The sequence below is a fragment of the Bubalus bubalis genome, chromosome 15, assembly GCF_019923935.1.
Source record: "Bubalus bubalis isolate 160015118507 breed Murrah chromosome 15, NDDB_SH_1, whole genome shotgun sequence".
NCBI lineage: Eukaryota > Metazoa > Chordata > Mammalia > Artiodactyla > Bovidae > Bubalus > Bubalus bubalis.
This window is the reverse complement of record NC_059171.1, coordinates 61,601,133-61,618,296: the sequence shown is the minus strand read 5'-3', so window position 1 is coordinate 61,618,296 and position 17,164 is coordinate 61,601,133. Positions and strand designations below refer to the sequence as shown.

The 17,164-nt window shown below is 38.1% G+C and overlaps 1 protein-coding gene across 2 annotated transcripts in view; it reads left to right on the top strand.

The window, feature by feature from the left end:
• Positions 1-17,164, top strand: part of SNTG1 (syntrophin gamma 1) — a 402,149-nt gene that overhangs the window by 300,216 nt on the left and 84,769 nt on the right. For both annotated transcript variants that reach the window (XM_044928771.2, XM_006063418.4), the window contains exons 9-10: positions 6,098-6,200; positions 10,828-10,910. In XM_044928771.2, the coding sequence (XP_044784706.1) occupies positions 6,098-6,200; positions 10,828-10,910 (186 nt within the window). The remainder of the gene's footprint in view (positions 1-6,097; positions 6,201-10,827; positions 10,911-17,164) is intronic.

Below are 17,164 nucleotides of genomic sequence, written 5' to 3'. Positions count from 1 at the left end.
ATTTACAGACATTTAGGTCACGGTCCGAACGGTTATCTTGTCCTGGTTTAACAGAGTCAGCCTATACATATAGGAGTAGTTCCCTTTCCTTTTTCCATTTTTATTGATTGTCATCTTTTACCAACTTCTGTGCTTTTGCTCATGTACTCACCCAAGGCAGTATGAGAGAAAAACTGTGCCGATATGTCATCTGATTAAAATGGACATTTGATTTGCATTAAGAAATGTGAATGAATATGAAAACGATGATTGGATTTATTGGCACTGATTTCCGATTGTGCAGGAAGATGACATTCTTCCTTATTCATGATGTGGAACCTGTATTTTCTTTTTTTTTTTTTTTAATTTTATTTTATTTTTAAACTTTACATAACTGTATTAGTTTTGCCAAATATCAAAATGAATCCGCCATAGGTATACATGTGTTCCCCATCCTGAACCCTCCTCCCTCCTCCCTCCCCATTCCATCCCTCTGGGTCGTCCCAGTGCACCAGCCCCAAGCATCCAGTATCGTGCATCGAACCTGGACTGGCAACTCGTTTCATACATGATATTTTACATGTTTCAATGCCATTCTCCCAAATCTTCCCACCCTCTCCCTCTCTCACAGAGTCCATAAGACTGTTCTATACATCAGTGTCTCTTTTGCTGTCTCGTACACAGGGTTATTGTTACCATCTTTCTAAATTCCATATATATGCGTTAGTATACTGTATTGGTGTTTTTCTTTCTGGCTTACTTCACTCTGTATAATAGGCTCCAGTTTCATCCACCTCATTAGAACTGATTCAAATGTATTCTTTTTAATGGCTGAGTAATACTCCATTGTGTATATGTACCATGGCTTTCTTATCCATTCATCTGCTGATGGACATCTAGGTTGCTTCCATGTCCTGGCTATTATAAACAATGCTTTGATGAACATTGGGGTACACGTGTCTCTTTCCCTTCTGGTTTCCTCAGTGTGTATGCCCAGCAGTGGGATTGCTGGATCATAAGGCAGGTCTATTTCCAGTTTTTTAAGGAATCTCCACACTGTTCTCCATAGTGGCTGTACTAGTTTGCATTCCCACCAACAGTGTAAGAGGGTCCCCTTTTCTCCACACCCTCTCCAGCATTTATTACTTGTAGACTTTTGGATCGCAGCCATTCTGACTGGCGTGAAATGGTACCTCATAGTGGTTTTGATTTGCATTTCTCTGATAATGAGTGATGTTGAGCATCTTTTCATGTGTTTGTTAGCCATCTGGATGTCTTCTTTGGAGAAATGTCTATTTAGTTCTTTGGCCCATTTTTTGATTGGGTCACTTATTTTTCTGGAGTTGAGCTGTAGGAGTTGCTTGTATATTCTTGAGATTAGTTATTTGTCAGTTGCTTCATTTGCTATTATCTTCTCCCATTCTGAAGGCTGTCTTTTCACCTTGCTAATAGTTTCCTTTGATGTGCAGAAGCTTTTAAGGTTAATTAGGTCCCATTTGTTTATTTTTGCTTTTATTTCCAATATTCTGGGAGGTGGGTCATAGAGGATCCTGCTGTGATGTATGTCAGAGAGTGTTTTGCCTATGTTCTCCTCTAGGAGTTTTATAGTTTCTGGTCTTACATTTAGATCTTTAATCCATTTTGAGTTTATTTTTGTGTATGGTGTTAGAAAGTGTTCTAGTTTCATTCTTTTACAAGTGGTTGACCAGAGTTCCCAGCACCACTTGTTAAAGAGATTGTCTTTAATCCATTGTATATTCTTGCCTCCTTTGTCAAAGATAAGGTGTCCATATGTGCATGGATTTATCTCTGGGCTTTCTATTTTGTTCCATTGATCTATATTTCTGTCTTTGTGCCAGTACCATACTGTCTTGATGACTGTGGCTTTGTAGTAGAGCCTGAAGTCAGGTAGGTTGATTCCTCCAGTTCCATTCTTCTTTCTCAAGATCGCTTTGGCTATTCGAGGTTTTTTGTTTTTCCATACAAATTGTGAAATTATTTGTTCTAGCTCTGTGAAGAATACCATTGGTAGCTTGATAGGGATTGCATTGAATCTATAGATTGCTTTGGGTAGTATACTCATTTTCACTATATTGATTCTTCCAATCCATGAACATGGTATATTTCTCCATCTGTTAGTGTCCTCTTTGATTTCTTTCACCAGTGTTTTATAGTTTTCTATATATAGGTCTTTAGTTTCTTTAGGTAGATATATTCCTAAGTATTTTATTCTTTCCGTTGCAATGGTGAATGGAATTGTTTCCTTAATTTCTCTTTCTGTTTTCTCATTATTAGTGTATAGGAATGCAAGGGATTTCTGTGTGTTGATTTTATATCCTGCAACTTTACTATAGTCATTGATTAGTTCTAGTAATTTTCTGGTGGAGTCTTTAGGGTTTTCTATGTAGAGGATCATGTCATCTGCAAACAGTGAGAGCTTTACTTCTTCTTTTCCAATTTGGATTCCTTTTATTTCTTTTTCTGTTCTGATTGCTGTGGCCAAAACTTCCAAAACTATGTTGAATAGTAATGGTGAAAGTGGGCACCCTTGTCTTGTTCCTGACTTTAGAGGAAATGCTTTCAATTTTTCACCATTGAGGATAATGTTTGCTGTGGGTTTGTCATATATAGCTTTTATTATGTTGAGGTATGTTCCTTCTATTCCTGCTTTCTGGAGAGTTTTGATCATAAATGGATGTTGAATTTTGTCAAAGGCTTTCTCTGCATCTATTGAGATAAATATATGGTTTTTATTTTTCAATTTGTTAATGTGGTGTATTACATTGATTGATTTGCGGATATTGAAGAATCCTTGCATCCCTGGGATAAAGCCCACTTGGTCATGGTGTATGATCTTTTTAATGTGTTGTTGGATTCTGATTGCTAGAATTTTGTTAAGGATTTTTGCATCTATGTTCATCAGTGATATTGGCCTGTAGTTTTCTTTTTTTGTGGGATCTTTGTCAGGTTTTGGTATTAGGGTGATGGTGGCCTCATAGAATGAGTTTGGAAGTTTACCATCCTCTGCAATTTTCTGGAAGAGTTTGAGCAGGATAGGTGTTAGCTCTTCTCTAAATTTTTGGTAGAATTCAGCTGTGAAGCCGTCTGGACCTGGGCTTTTGTTTGCTGGAAGATTTTTGATTACAGTTTCAATTTCCGTGCTTGTGATGGGTCTGTTAAGATTTTCTATTTCTTCCTGGTCGAGTTTTGGAAAGTTGTACTTTTCTAAGAATTTGTCCATTTCTTCCTCGTTGTCCATTTTATTGGCATATAATTGTTGATAGTAGTCTCCTATGATCCTTTGTATTTCTGTGTTGTCTGTTGTGATCTCTCCATTTTCATTTCTAATTTTATTGATTTGATTTTTCTCCCTTTGTTTCTTGATGAGTCTGGCTAATGGTTTGTCAATTTTATTTATCCTTTCAAAGAACCAGCTTTTGGTTTTGTTGATTTTTGCTATGGTCTCTTTTGTTTCTTTTGCATTTATTTCTGCTCTAATTTTTAAGATTTCTTTCCTTCTACTAACCCTGGGGTTCTTCATTTCTTCCTTTTCTAGTTGCTTTAGGTGTAGAGTTAGGTTATTTATTTGACTTTTTTCTTGTTTCTTGAGGTGTGCCTGTATTGCTATGAACGGAACCTGTATTTTCTACCTGACAGTATCAGGCCAATTATCTCAATCCTGTTCTCTGAAAATATGACGATTTCTGCATTAATTTTTTTAGTATATGTGCTGCTGAATCAAGCATGTGTTTCTGCATTAATTAAAAAATATGTATGTGTTGAAGACTTGAAGTTGTGGTTATCCAGAAAGACACCCATAACTGATCTTTTATTGAAAACAAACTCAAAGTTTCCTTGCTAGAGTAAGGTTTTATAATTTTTGAAAAGTTTTTATTTATCTCGATGGCATTTGAACAAAATTTCAAGACTCAAGTTTACCAATATAAAGCTTCAAAAGAAAAGCTTTTGCCCATTAGCTATTTCTGGGTCAACTATATTTAATTTATTCTACTTTGTTCTCTTAATTATACTTGAGCTTCTGACAGTGTTGTTTTTTATTTAACATTGGATATTATGTATTGCACACTTGCTGTAGAATGTCTGCATTTAGTGGCTGCTTTCCACTGCCTCACACACTCCAGTGCACTTGTATAATAATGATTATATAAACATTAAATGCCACTGTGAAACAAGCCAAGTTCATAAATTCTTACTAAGCTAAAAACTAAAAAAAAATAAAAATGGGAACTTTGCATGGGATTATCGTGAATCAATGGGAAAGTAGAAGAGAACTGATATCCTCACAGTATTATGTCTGGGGGTGTCCATGATACACCATCTTCCTCCAGTTCAGCTAATCTTGTATTTATTTGTTGATATTAAATCAAAGCCAGTTGATCACTATACATTACTTTGTATCTGTGATATTCCACACTAAACTCACTTAATAACTCACCATGCAGTGATGTCTACAGGCTCTTAAGGATTTTCTAAATTCAAAAATCATGTTACCTCTGAATAATGTGTTTCATTTCTTCTATTCAATTTTAATGATTTTGATTAGCTCTGTTCTTGCCTTATTACAGTAAAACCTGAAGAAAGATTAAGGAGAAATGAAATTGGTGGCCATTTTTGTCTCATTTCTGATCTCAAAGAGAAATGTCTCAGTAATTCACCATTAGCTGTGATGTTTCTTATACACTTTTTGTGTATCTCTTTATAATATGAAAGATACTTCTTTGTACATTCAATTTTCTATGAGCTTTTATCAAATGAATCGAATGAATGTAATCAAAGTCTTCTTTATATCTATTAAAATGATTATATAATTTTCTTCATTTTTAAAATTTCCTACTTTTAACATGATGCTATGTATTATTTGTGTGTGTGTCATGTGTGTGTGTGTGTGTGTGTGTGTGTGTGTGTGTGTCTACCTTATCTAATGATCAGACTGGGTTAATGTTATTGTTCTGTCCTCAAGTCAGGGTTAGGGCCAATCCAGCAAAGTTGTTTATGCTATTTTGCTTTTTTATTTCTATAATTTCATTTGATTTGGGGGGCTTCCCCAGCTGGCTGAGCTGTAAACAATCCCCCTGCAATGCAGGAGATGCAGTCTGGATCTCTGGGTTGGGAGATCCCCTGGAGGAGGAAATGGCAACCTACTCCAGTAGTCTTGCCAGGGAAATCCCATGGACAGAGGAGCCTGGTGGGCTACAGTCTATGGGGTCTCAAAGAGTTGGACACAACTGAAGCGACTTAACATGCATATAGCACATAGAGACCAGAAGTCATTCTAAACCATTTTCATAGTCAGTTCTTTAATGATTTTATGATGATCATTTTTCTATAAGTTTAATAACAAATTATGTCCCCATGGTTATTAACTGCTTCTTCACTATTTATTCTTAATTCTACTCTTAGTCTATGTGAGTTTTTAAAATTATAGATATACATATCTTTTCTAGATATGTTTGCTATAAATAATCCTCAGCTTTCTGAACTTCTTTTAATATTGCTAACGTTTGGCTTGTTATAATATTTTGGTAAATGACTATTATTTAACTGGTAGAAATAGACCTAGTAATTCTATAATTTGGAAAGTGTGAAGAGTTGTTCTATATTTTCAGGGAAAGAGAAGAAAATATGCAATGATATAAAGGAACAGCAATATCTATTTATTCTTTGCGAACTTGTGTGAGTGCACTGGAACAATTTAATTAGAATTAGCACTCTGGTCAACATCTGCAGGGTAATTTTCTCATAGGTCTCCAAATAGTGCATCATGGATGTTCAATGAATATTCAGTAAATTCATAAATATAGATCTTTCTGTAGACCTAAGGTAGACCATAAACTCAAGAGAGTCTTGATGAATGTAAATGAAGGATGATGACATCGTGTGTGAACAGGGACACAGAATGGTGCGGGGAGGGAGGCTGTGAAGGCTGAGTGCCTGCAGCTTAGCTCATTCATCCTGTGCACCTCCCACTGAATGTTTCCAGCCACATCACAAGACGTGAGAGCTGGAAAAGACCACCCAGTACTTTAAGCTGCTGCAATCACAGAAATGTTTGCCGACACACTGATAGTGGTATCGTTTTTATTATGTTTTCTATTAGGTTCAAGTTCTTCGGAATGCTGGAGAAGAGGTGACCCTGACAGTCTCATTCTTGAAACGAGCACCTGCTTTCCTCAAACTGTCACTGAACGAAGACTGTGCATGTAAGCATTTGTGAAGGATGGGTAAAATGCTCACGTCATGCTTGCTTTCTGAACCATTATTTCCTGACAGTAATTAGTAGCTTCTTTTCAAAGTTGAGATTTCTACCTGAATACAAACATTTTGTCTTAATGTCACAAAGCATTCAATTAACCTTTCTCCAAAGGGAACAGCTGTTGGTTTTGTTTCAAAATGTATTCACATTTAGCTATTTTCCAACTATAACTGGGGAAACATTATTTATTTAAAAATGTGTCATATTAAATATATACATTTTGTATCTCGATTGAATTTCATTCATAATGTTTGATGAATATATATTCTCTAAGTAGAAAGCAATATACTCTTATTCAACTACTGAATTTACTAAATAAGCATTTACACTTAATCTGTCCTGATGAAAATATGGAGATTGAAGGAAGCCCTGGTCTATGTGAAAATGTAATAATTTTCATAAGAGCTACTTAAAATTTTCCATATCTATTTGAACAATATGAAATGAAATGCATACATCTTACAGGTTTTGCTAAAATCAAATAAGAGTATATTTTTAATGAAGTTTACATGAAATGAAATGCAAAGATCCTCAATTCTCAATTGGATCCGTTTTGACAAATGCATGTTTGCTTAGTCCACATGCATATAGATCATAAAATGGTTCTGCTGTGCATCTTCCTATAAATAACATTCCCACAAAAACCCACTGACTTGATTTCTTGCCATCAAGTATTATTTTTTGCTTCTTCTAGAATTTTATGTAATGTAATCAAGCTGTTTTTATTTTTTTACATCTGGCTTCTTTCATAATGAACCATCTCATGGTACATATTTTCAGAACTTTTTTTTACACTGTTGCGTAGTGTCCCACTTGTGACTGGAGTAAAGTTGGGTAATACATTTTCCTGCTTACAGGCAAACAAACTGTTTCCGGTGTTTTGCTATTGCAAAGAAAGCTGCTATAAACAATCCTGTACAAGGATGGAGAGTCTTAGTATTTTATGTCACTACTATAACTGGTACTATAAGTACCTAGGAGTGGAATTGCTGAGTGACAAGACAGATGTGCAATTAACTTGCTGACCAACTGCCAAATCTGTTTCTAAGAAGGGCATATATTTACGGATCTCTGTGTCCACTCCAGCGTGGGTGAGAGTTTTGGTTGCTCTGCATTAATGCAATATGTGACGGTCACAATTTCTTCAGCTGTTCTCTTGAGGGTCTGGTGGTATCGGATTGAAGTTTCAATTTGCATTTCTCTGAAGGCTGATGATGATTTGCTCCTTGTCGTGTGCTATTTGCATCTCTTATTTTATGATGTGTCTGCTCAAGTCTTTCCCCCTATTTCTATTGGTATGCCTTTATATTATCACATTGCAGGAGAATACAAGACTGTTTATAAGCCTTTTGTTAGTTACGTGTGTTACAAACATTTCACTCATTTTGTGCATGACTGTATTTTTTACCCAAGGTGTCTCAGTTTGTACAACTCTTTGTGACAGTTTGATTTTATTTTTATAAGATCTAATTTATCATTTTGTTGTTGTTTTGTTGTATATGCTTTTGGTTTTCTGTATCTTCTGTAAAAAATATTTGCCTACCCCTTGGTAGCAAGGATCTCTCTCTACATTTTTGCAAGCAGCTTTTTCAGCTAGATTTTTTTTAAATAGATTTATTTATTTATTTGGCTGTTCCTGCACACAGGATCTTTGATCTTTGTTGAGGCATCTGGGACCTAGTTTCCTCCATGCAGGATCCAACCCGGGCCCTATACATTGGGAGCATGGAGTGTTAGCCACTGGATCACCAGGGGAGCGCCTATAACATTGATTTCTATGTTTACGTTTATAATCTATCTTATAGTAATAACATTTTGGTTCTGAAGTAGGAATCAAGAATGAAGGAATCACCATCTTATTTCCATTAATTTATGCATACTGTATTCTTTCAACAAAACCACAGTGTTGATCATTGCTGCTGCTGCTGCTAAGTCGCTTCAGTCGTGTCCGACTCTGCGACCCCATAGACGGCAGCCCACCAGGCTCCCCTGTCCCTGGGATTCTCCAGGCAAGAGCACTGGAGTAGGTTGCCATTTCCTCCTCTAATGCAGGAAAGTGAAAAGTGAAAGTGAAGTAGCTCAGTCGTATTCGACTCTTAGCGACCCCATGGACTGTAGCCCACCAGGCTCCTCCGTCCATGGGATTTTCCAGGCAAGAGTACTGGAGTGGGGTGCCATTGCCTTCTCTGAGGTTGATCATTGCAGCTTTATACTACTTTAAAAAGTCATCCAGGGTAGGTTCTTCAACTATGCGATATTTCAAGCTATTTCATTTTGTGTTCAGCTATTCTAGATCCTTGCACTGCTGCGTACATTTTATAAATAGCATATCAATTTCCATATAAAAAGCTATTATGATTTTGAATGTGACTAGATTGAATTGATAAACAATTAGTATACTTAACACCTTAACAACTTTAAATCTTTCATTCCACAAACATATCTTTCCATCTCTTTATATTTTTTTTCTGTCAATATTTTAGTGTTTCCAATGGGAAAGTATATCATATCTTTCATTAAGTTTAAGTCTTTTATATTTTTGTATTTTAGTGTAAATAATATTTTAAATATTTAATTTTCCAATTATTGGTTGCTAACATACAAAAAACAAGCATTTTTATATATTGACATTTTGCAACATAGCTTAATTTCCTTACTAATTCTAATAAGATTTTTTGTGCTTTGTAAAAATTTTTCTACATATGAAGTTATGTCATCTGCAAATAGTGAGTTTTGCTTGTCTCTTTCCAAGCTATATTTCTTTAATTCCTTGTTTTTTCTTGATTATGCACATAGTAATGGGGTGGTCCTCTAGTAATGTGTTGAATGAAGTCCTGAGTGCAGATGTCCTTCCCCTGTGCAAGATACTGGTGGACACCATCCAGCTTTTCGCTGTTAAGTGTGCCATCAGCTGTGGGTGCTCATAGTTGCCCTTTTTATTATTAATTTAGTTACTTAATTTATTTTTAATCAGAGGAAAATTTCTTTACAGTGTTGTGTTGGTTTCTGCCATACAACAATACAGATCAGCCATAATTATACATAATTCCCCTCCCTCTTAAGCCTCCCTCCCTCCCCATCCCACCCCTATAGGTCGTCACAGAGCAGCAGGCTAGGCTCCCCGTGTTATTCAGCAGCTTCCCACTAGCTGTCTACTTTACACATGGTAGTGTGTGTATGTTGGTGCTACTTTCTCCCATCATCCCACTCTTTCCTTTCCCCACCGTGTCCACAAGTCTCTTCTCTATGTCTGTGTCTCCATTCCTGTCCTACAAATAGGTTCACCTGTACCACTTTTCCAAATTTCACATATATGCTTTAATATACAATATTTGCCTTTCTTTCTCTGACTTACTTTGCTCTGTATAACACAGGTGCCTTTTATTGGGCTAGAATAGAAAGTGAAAGTCGCTCAGTCATGTCCAACTCTTTGTGACCCCATGGACTATACAGTCCATAGACTTCTCCAGGCCAGAATACTGGAGTGAGTAGCCATTCCTGTCTTCAGGGGATCTTTCCAACCCAGATATTGAACCCAAGACTCCCACATTGCAGGTGGATTCTCTACCAGCTGAGCCACTAGGGAAGCCCCAGTTAAAATATAGACACCCTTCTAATCCTCGTTACTGAAGATATTTCTTTTTCTTTCTTTGTTTTAGTAGAAGTTAATGTTGAATTGTGTCAAATATTTTTTTCATTCATTGAGATACTACATTTAAAATTTTTTTTCTGTTGATATGGTAACTTTTTAAAAGTTGATTTTGAATGCCAAATAAAGCTTGCATTCCTAGGATAAACATGATCATGCTGTATTTTTATAGATATATTACAGGTTTTAATTTGTAAAGTATTGTTATTATTTTTTAATGTATGTTCATTAAAGATTTCCAGATGTATTTTTCCTGTGATGTTTTAGTGGGATTTTGGTACCAAGGTTATTATATCTTTGAAGCAATTACTAAATTGTAAAATCTTAGAAAATCACAAGTCTTTATTTTATATTACTCATCTTTAAAAATAGATATTTGTAGTTTTCTCATGAGGATCTAATATGAACTATTTTAGTTGTAAATTGATTGCATGTCAATGAAGGTGCTCCCAGTGACAGTGTACACAGCAAGAGTGATCGTGAAGACAGAGTACTTACAAACTTTGCATTACGGAAAATTATGGTAAATACACACGAGATTTGCTAGTACATTAGTACAAAAAATTAAGTAGGACTTCGTAGCCAAACAAAATCTTGCACCATTTTAAGTATGGTCCATAAGAATAGGCCTCTTCGGGTAATAAAGTAAAATACTATTTTTATATGGTTGAATGCTTCCCTTAATAAAACCTTAATGCTTCTGAAATCCAAGATAAATATTTGCAGGTCTCTTTTAGGATCCACTTTAGGTTTTCATTTTTATTTTTGTTTACTTCCAAAACTCTGGCTTTGACATAAATAAAACAGAGATAATTTTACTCCCTGGCTTGCATGATACCTGAAGTGACCTGAAGTTCACGGGACAGAAGATGTCCATGCAGAGCAGGTGGGCTTCTAACCAGCAATGCTCTGACTCTTCCCGCAGGTGCACCGAGCGACCAGAGCAGCGGCACCTCCTCCCCGCTCTGTGACAGCGGCCTGCACCTCAACTACCATCCCAACAACACAGTAAGATGCCCAGGGCATGGTCCCCACTAATGAGGAGGGAACCTAGACAAAGCCCAGGGTACACGGAGTTAGAATTTGCTCAAACTGCTCTGGGACCTGGCTTCTCTGACAGACTTGAAATCCTTGGCTGCTTTATTTTTTTCAGAATTATGCTAATCCAGGGAGGACGTAAATAAGTAGGTCTGTTATTTTTTTAATGTCATTTTTCTCCTCTCAGGTCTGCACTAAGCCCTTTGTAAGCTGTAGAGACTTAACTTTGAAAGAACATCATAAATCATTTTATAACATGGCATCTTATATGTAATTTGACATAATTTGTTATTTTTCATTTGAAATTATTTCACGAAAAGTAGCTATCTAATTTGTGATATATTAGGATTTCTTAGCCACCTTCATGCCCACCAGGGAATTAATGCAAAGTGATAAAGATGAAAATCTAATCTACACATTGTGTAAAATGTGAGGGATGTTAAACTAGATCTGTATTTAATAATTGATAAAATCAGCATGTTGGTTTTATACACATTTAATAAAGTGCTGATTTTTATTTACCACCTGTACTTTGGAGTAAGCAGTTCTTTTTCTTTTATAAATATTTTGAACTTCCTTGTATTTCACCCTTTGAAACATGCACACATTCTAAAGACAAAACGAATCCTTCCGGTTAAATGTAAGATGGTCATTACCTCTGCGCTCACAAACGTGAAGAGAAGCAGAGCTCACTTACGAAGAATTTTATTTTTCTATTCCAAGTATTAGGATGTATAAGACGTGGAGCTTCCTCTGACCTGTATGATTCACTCTCCATTGGAAATTCTTGACCTCACTGTGGCATTTCACTTCAAAGTCCTCCTTCCGAGCATCTTCATGCCTCTGGCCTCAGTGCACTGAACCGCAAAGCGTCGGTCTCAGCCAAGTCCAGCAGGCTCCCAGTCATTTTCCTTTGCCTTTTTTGTTCTGAAAGAGGAACCATTGGCACCACCAGGGTTGTCTCTGCAAAAGTAAACCAACCACATCCGGTACTTCACTGCCCTTCTCTCTCACTCCTGTCACCAGAGAAGTAACTGTCACCCGGTGGAGAATATCTAAAATGTGGTCTTCAGAAGGCGGCAAGGTCTGAGTGACTCAAACAATGAGCGCATGTGTATGAAGTGAATACAGGCGTCAGTCCACGCACCCGTCAGCTCCATCTCGCCGCCGCAGCCCAGCCTCCACCTCCTGCGTGCTCTCATCCATCCCTGCGGTCAACATGCTCGTGACGCCTCTGCTGTCTTTCGGGTTCTTTCACGGGTGGGCCTTGACCCCCACAGCTGTGAGTCGACCGCCTCCCCTCTGAAAGGAGCCTCTGCCTGGAATCAGGGCTCAGTGCCCCGTCCCCACTGTGGCTGCAGCAGGGATGCAGAGATGGGGCAACTGAGCAGCCCTCCAGCCTTGGCAAGCAGGTGATACAGTGTCCACCCCGCCCGTCAGGAGCCCACATCCTGCCAGGTTGCCTCCTCATCCCCTTCTCCGGAGACCTCCCCCATCTGTCCCTCACATCAGAGCCTCCATCTCCTCTCTCTCCTGAGAGGGGGGAAGAGCTGTTCTTCTGCAGAGCTGAACAGTCTGGGTGACATGTTATTCTAGTCCCTGCCCCATACCCGTGGACCCCTCTGTAATAAGGAGACGGAAAGAGGAAGGTCAGTGGGTGGGAGCCATTCAGGCTGCTTTATTCTCTTCCCATTACATACACAGCAGTGGCTGTGGACTTGAGTTCACCACTTGTGCCTCAGTGTGGTGCTTGAGTCAATGTCTCCCTTACAAATACCTGACTGCATTAAGGAAACCACTCAGCAATTCCACAGCACAACTGTTCCAAATAAATTCAACTGTCAAATCTTTAAAAACTCCATCATCATAAACTTTTCTTTCTGAGTTATATCTTTCCACTTGATTTCCATTTTTAGTGTTAGGATTGAACATTGTTTGACTTTGCTAAGGATCTTTAGGGCTTCACAGGTGGTGCAAATAGTAACAAACCTGTCTGCCAAGCAGGAGAGGTAAGATGGTTTGATTCCTGGGTCGGGAAGATTCCCTGGAGGAGGGCATAGCAAACCACTCCAATATTCTTTCCTGGAGAATCCTATGGACAGGGAAGCCTGGTGGGCTACAGTCCATAGGGTTGCAAAGAGTCGGACACGACTGAAATGACTTATCACACACATGCATGCAAGGATCTTTAAAGGAATTAATAGCACTTGCAATGTTTTAGACAATAAGAATCAAGACACATATAAATTAAAGTACAATAAAAGTAAAGACAATTATTACATTGCATCTCAATCAAATGGATATTTACTGAGAACCTACCATGTGGGGATCTGTCTAGGTGCCATGGGAAACAGTTAATTATGGTTCCTGACCCAAAAATGTTTAAACCCCAAATCTATAGGCAAATGCGTGAAATAAACTGTAACATTAGCAGAAAAAGAACAGTGGACATTAGCATCCTAATATCAGAGAAAGGTCTGCTAGAGACTATGAACATCTGACTTAATTTAAATCAACCAGAATTGGGAGACTTCATACCAAACTTGAAGCCGCTCAGGAATTAGTGGGTCACGCAGACTTGGTGGCCAGTTTGGGGAATGGAGGATGGTCTACTCAGAGATTCATAAGATTAGGAGCCTGTGTCCTTCTGACTTGTCACTGATAATGAGGTACCTGGGAACCTGGACAGCAGGGCGCCTTGTGGCACATGTTCCTGGAACGTGCATCGTGGAGTCAGGTCCCTAGGAGAAGCATCAGTCCTTGCGGTGTCTAGTCCTCACTTCTGTCCCAGCCCAGGGATGCTGTGTTCAGTTCCTGCGGCATATTTATTTTCTGAAGCAAATTTTGAGTAAGCAGATGCTGTTTGAGTTTCCTGAAACATTGCTTACGTATTTAAGACAACATTTGAAACATATGAGAAAATAACACCTGATGATACGTTAACATCACTCCACTGCCTTACATAACAGTGTAGCCTAGTCCTCCCAAGGACTTGAGGTCACTAATTTTAGGACACATGAGATTCTCCCAATTTGCTCATCAAGGTGAAGAGAGAGTTTGCCTTGTGCTCACCAGGAGGCTTAAACTCAGGCGACTAGCTCACCAGATTCTGAGAAACATTCTCACTATTCACCTTTAATCAGTGCTTTCTATGCCAAGTCCTTAACAAAATTTGGATCTGAATTTTGCCCTATATGGGCTTCCCTGGTGGCTCAGATGGTAAAGAACCCGCCTGTCAATGTAGGAGATGGGGGTTCAATCCCTGGGTTAGGATGATCCATTGGACAAGAGAATGGCAACACACTTCAGTGTTCTTGCCTGAAAATCATATGGATAGAGGAGCCTGGTGGACTATAGTCCATGGGGTCACAAAGAGTCGGACATGACTGAGTAACTGACAGCACACTTTTGCTCTGTATGCATTTCTACTTTGGCCTGATCATTGTTCTTGAGATCTTGAATGGAAATATACCTTGAAATGTGTTACATTTTGTAAAAAGAGTTTATTTTTTAATTAATTAATTTTAATCAGAGGCTAATTACTTCACAATATTGTGGTGGTTTTTGCCATACATTGACATAAATCAGCCACAGGTGTACATGTGTCCCCAATCCTGAAGCCCCCTCCCACATCCCTCCGCATGCCCGCACTCTGGGTTGTCCCAGCGCGCTGGCTTTGATTGCCCTGTTTCATGCATCAAACTTGGACTGGTCATCTCTTTTACATATGATAATATACATGTTTCAATGCTATTCTCTCAAATCATCCCACCCTCACCTTCTCTCACAGAGTCCAAAAGTCTGTTCTTTATATCTGTGTCTCTTTTACTATCTCATGTATAGGGTTGTCATTACCATCTTTCTAAATTCCATATATATGCATTAATATACTGTATTGGGGTTTTTCTTTCTGACTTCACTCTGTATAATATGCTCCAGTTTCACCCACCACTTTAGTACTGATTCAAATGTGTTCTTTTTAATAGCTGAGTAATATTCCATTGTGTATATGTACCAAAGTTTTCTTATCCATTTGTCTGCTGATGGACATCTAGGTTGCTTCCATGTCCTAGCTATTGTAAACAGTGCTGTGATAAACATTGAGGTACATGTGTCTCTTTCAATTCTGGTTTCCTCAGTGTGTATGGCCAGCAGTGGGATTGCTGGGTTGTATGGCAGTTCTATTTCCAGTTTTTTAAAGGAATCTCCACATTGTTCTCCTTAGTGACTGTACTAGTTTGCATTCCCACCAACAGTATAAGAGGGTTCCTTTTCCCCCTCACCCTCTCCAGCATTTATTGTTTGTAGACTTTTTGATAGCAGCCATTCTGACCAGCGTGAGATGGTACCTCATTGTGGTTTTGATTTGTGTTTCTCTGATAATGAGTGATGTTGAGCATCTTTTCATGTGTTTGTTAGCCATCTGTATGTCTTCTTTGGAGAAATGTCTGTTTAGTTCTTTGGTCCATTTTTTATTGTGTCGTTTATTTTTCTGGTATTGAGCTGCATAAGCTGCTTGCATATTTTGGGGATTAATTCTTTGTCAGTTGCTTTGTTTGCTATTATTTTCTCCTGTTCTGAAGGCTGTCTTTTCACCTTGCTTATAGTTTCCTTTGTTGTGCAGAAGCTTTTAAGTTTAATTAGGTCCAATTTGTTTATTTTTGCTTTTATTTCCATTACTCTGGGAGGTGGGTCATAGAGGATCTTGCTGTGACTTACGTCAGAGAGTGTTTTGCCTATGTTTTCCTCTAGGAGTTTTATAGTTTCTGGTCTTACCTTTAGGTCTTTAATCCATTTTGAGTTTATTTTTGTGTGTGGTGTTAGAAAGTGTTCTAGTTTCATTCTTTTACAGGTGGCTGACCAGTTTTCCCAGCACCATTTGTTAAAGAGATTGTCTTTTCTCCATTGTATATTTTTGCCTCCTTTGTCAAAGATAAGGTATCCATAGGTGTGTGGCTTTGTCTCTGGGCTTTCTATTTTGTTCCATTGATCTGTATTTCCATCTTTGTGCCAGTACCATACTGTCATGATGACTGTAGCTTTGTAGTATAGTCTGAAGTCAGGCAAGAGTTTATTTTAAAGCAAAGACTGTTAATGCTACTTTTCCCATTTGTGCTATTAATATTATAGGAAACAACATTCTTGACATTGAAGAATAAATGTTTTGAAAGTTAGTTATGGGCCTTAAAACCATTAAAATCTTTGTGTTGTTAGATCATTGTATGCAATCAAAAATAATTCTGGCAGTTGTTACAGAAAAAGACTAGAAAGTAAATTTATATTCTACTGTCATAATTTAAGCAATAAGTATAAATAATTTTCAAAAGACACCAGATATTTGACTGTAAATAACAGATCTGTAAAATGAAATGCACTAACCTTAATTATTTCAATAGCTGAAGTGGGAGTTATAACATTTTTTATGAGAAAGAAATGTATGAGGAAGTGACATTTTTCAACTTTGATACTTAAAGACTCCAGGTTGAGGTGCTATATCAGGAAGGGTCAAAGGTCATGTGTATTTTCATACCTGCCAGCACACAAAGTCTATAAAATGTAATTGATAAAGCTTATCATCCTCTCCTATGGTGATTTCATTCTCCATATTCCATTTCCCATGTCTTTTATGTTCTTTTACTTTTTCTGTCCATTTGTTCAGGAAACAATGGAGTGAGAGGAGTTCTTTGTGCTTTTCATGAACAATGAGGGTCCGTCTGTAAATAATTTGCCTGAAATAACTTTGCAGAATTGTGAAATAATCAAGACAAAAATCTGAGTCATTCTTTCCATCATTTCAGCACTGATTATGAATGTTATATGTTGCGCTCTGGGCCACATGTTGGCTGTGGAGTCAGAGAGATATAGGTCCGAGTGGATCCTGACACTGCTGCTGACCAGCTGGGGGCCTCTGGTCAATGCCTGACTGCACAGCCTCCCAGGTGGGGCCTCAAGCAAAAGCCCACAAGTGGGTTTCTGCCTCTCGCTTCTCTGGGCTGCTTGGTTGGGTCCAGCCTGACCAAGGAAACCACGTCAGTTTTCCCCAGGATGTCACATAGAATGGTGGTTTCAAGTACCCCTGTGCAGAAAAGACTTAGGAGGAGTTGTGGGTTCCGTTGGTGACAGCCATGACTTTGGAGACAGATGCATGGGTGCACAGACTTGGTGAGTGACTCTCCCAGGACTCGTCAGTTGGGGAAGCATGATTCTGAACCCAGGTGGCTTCA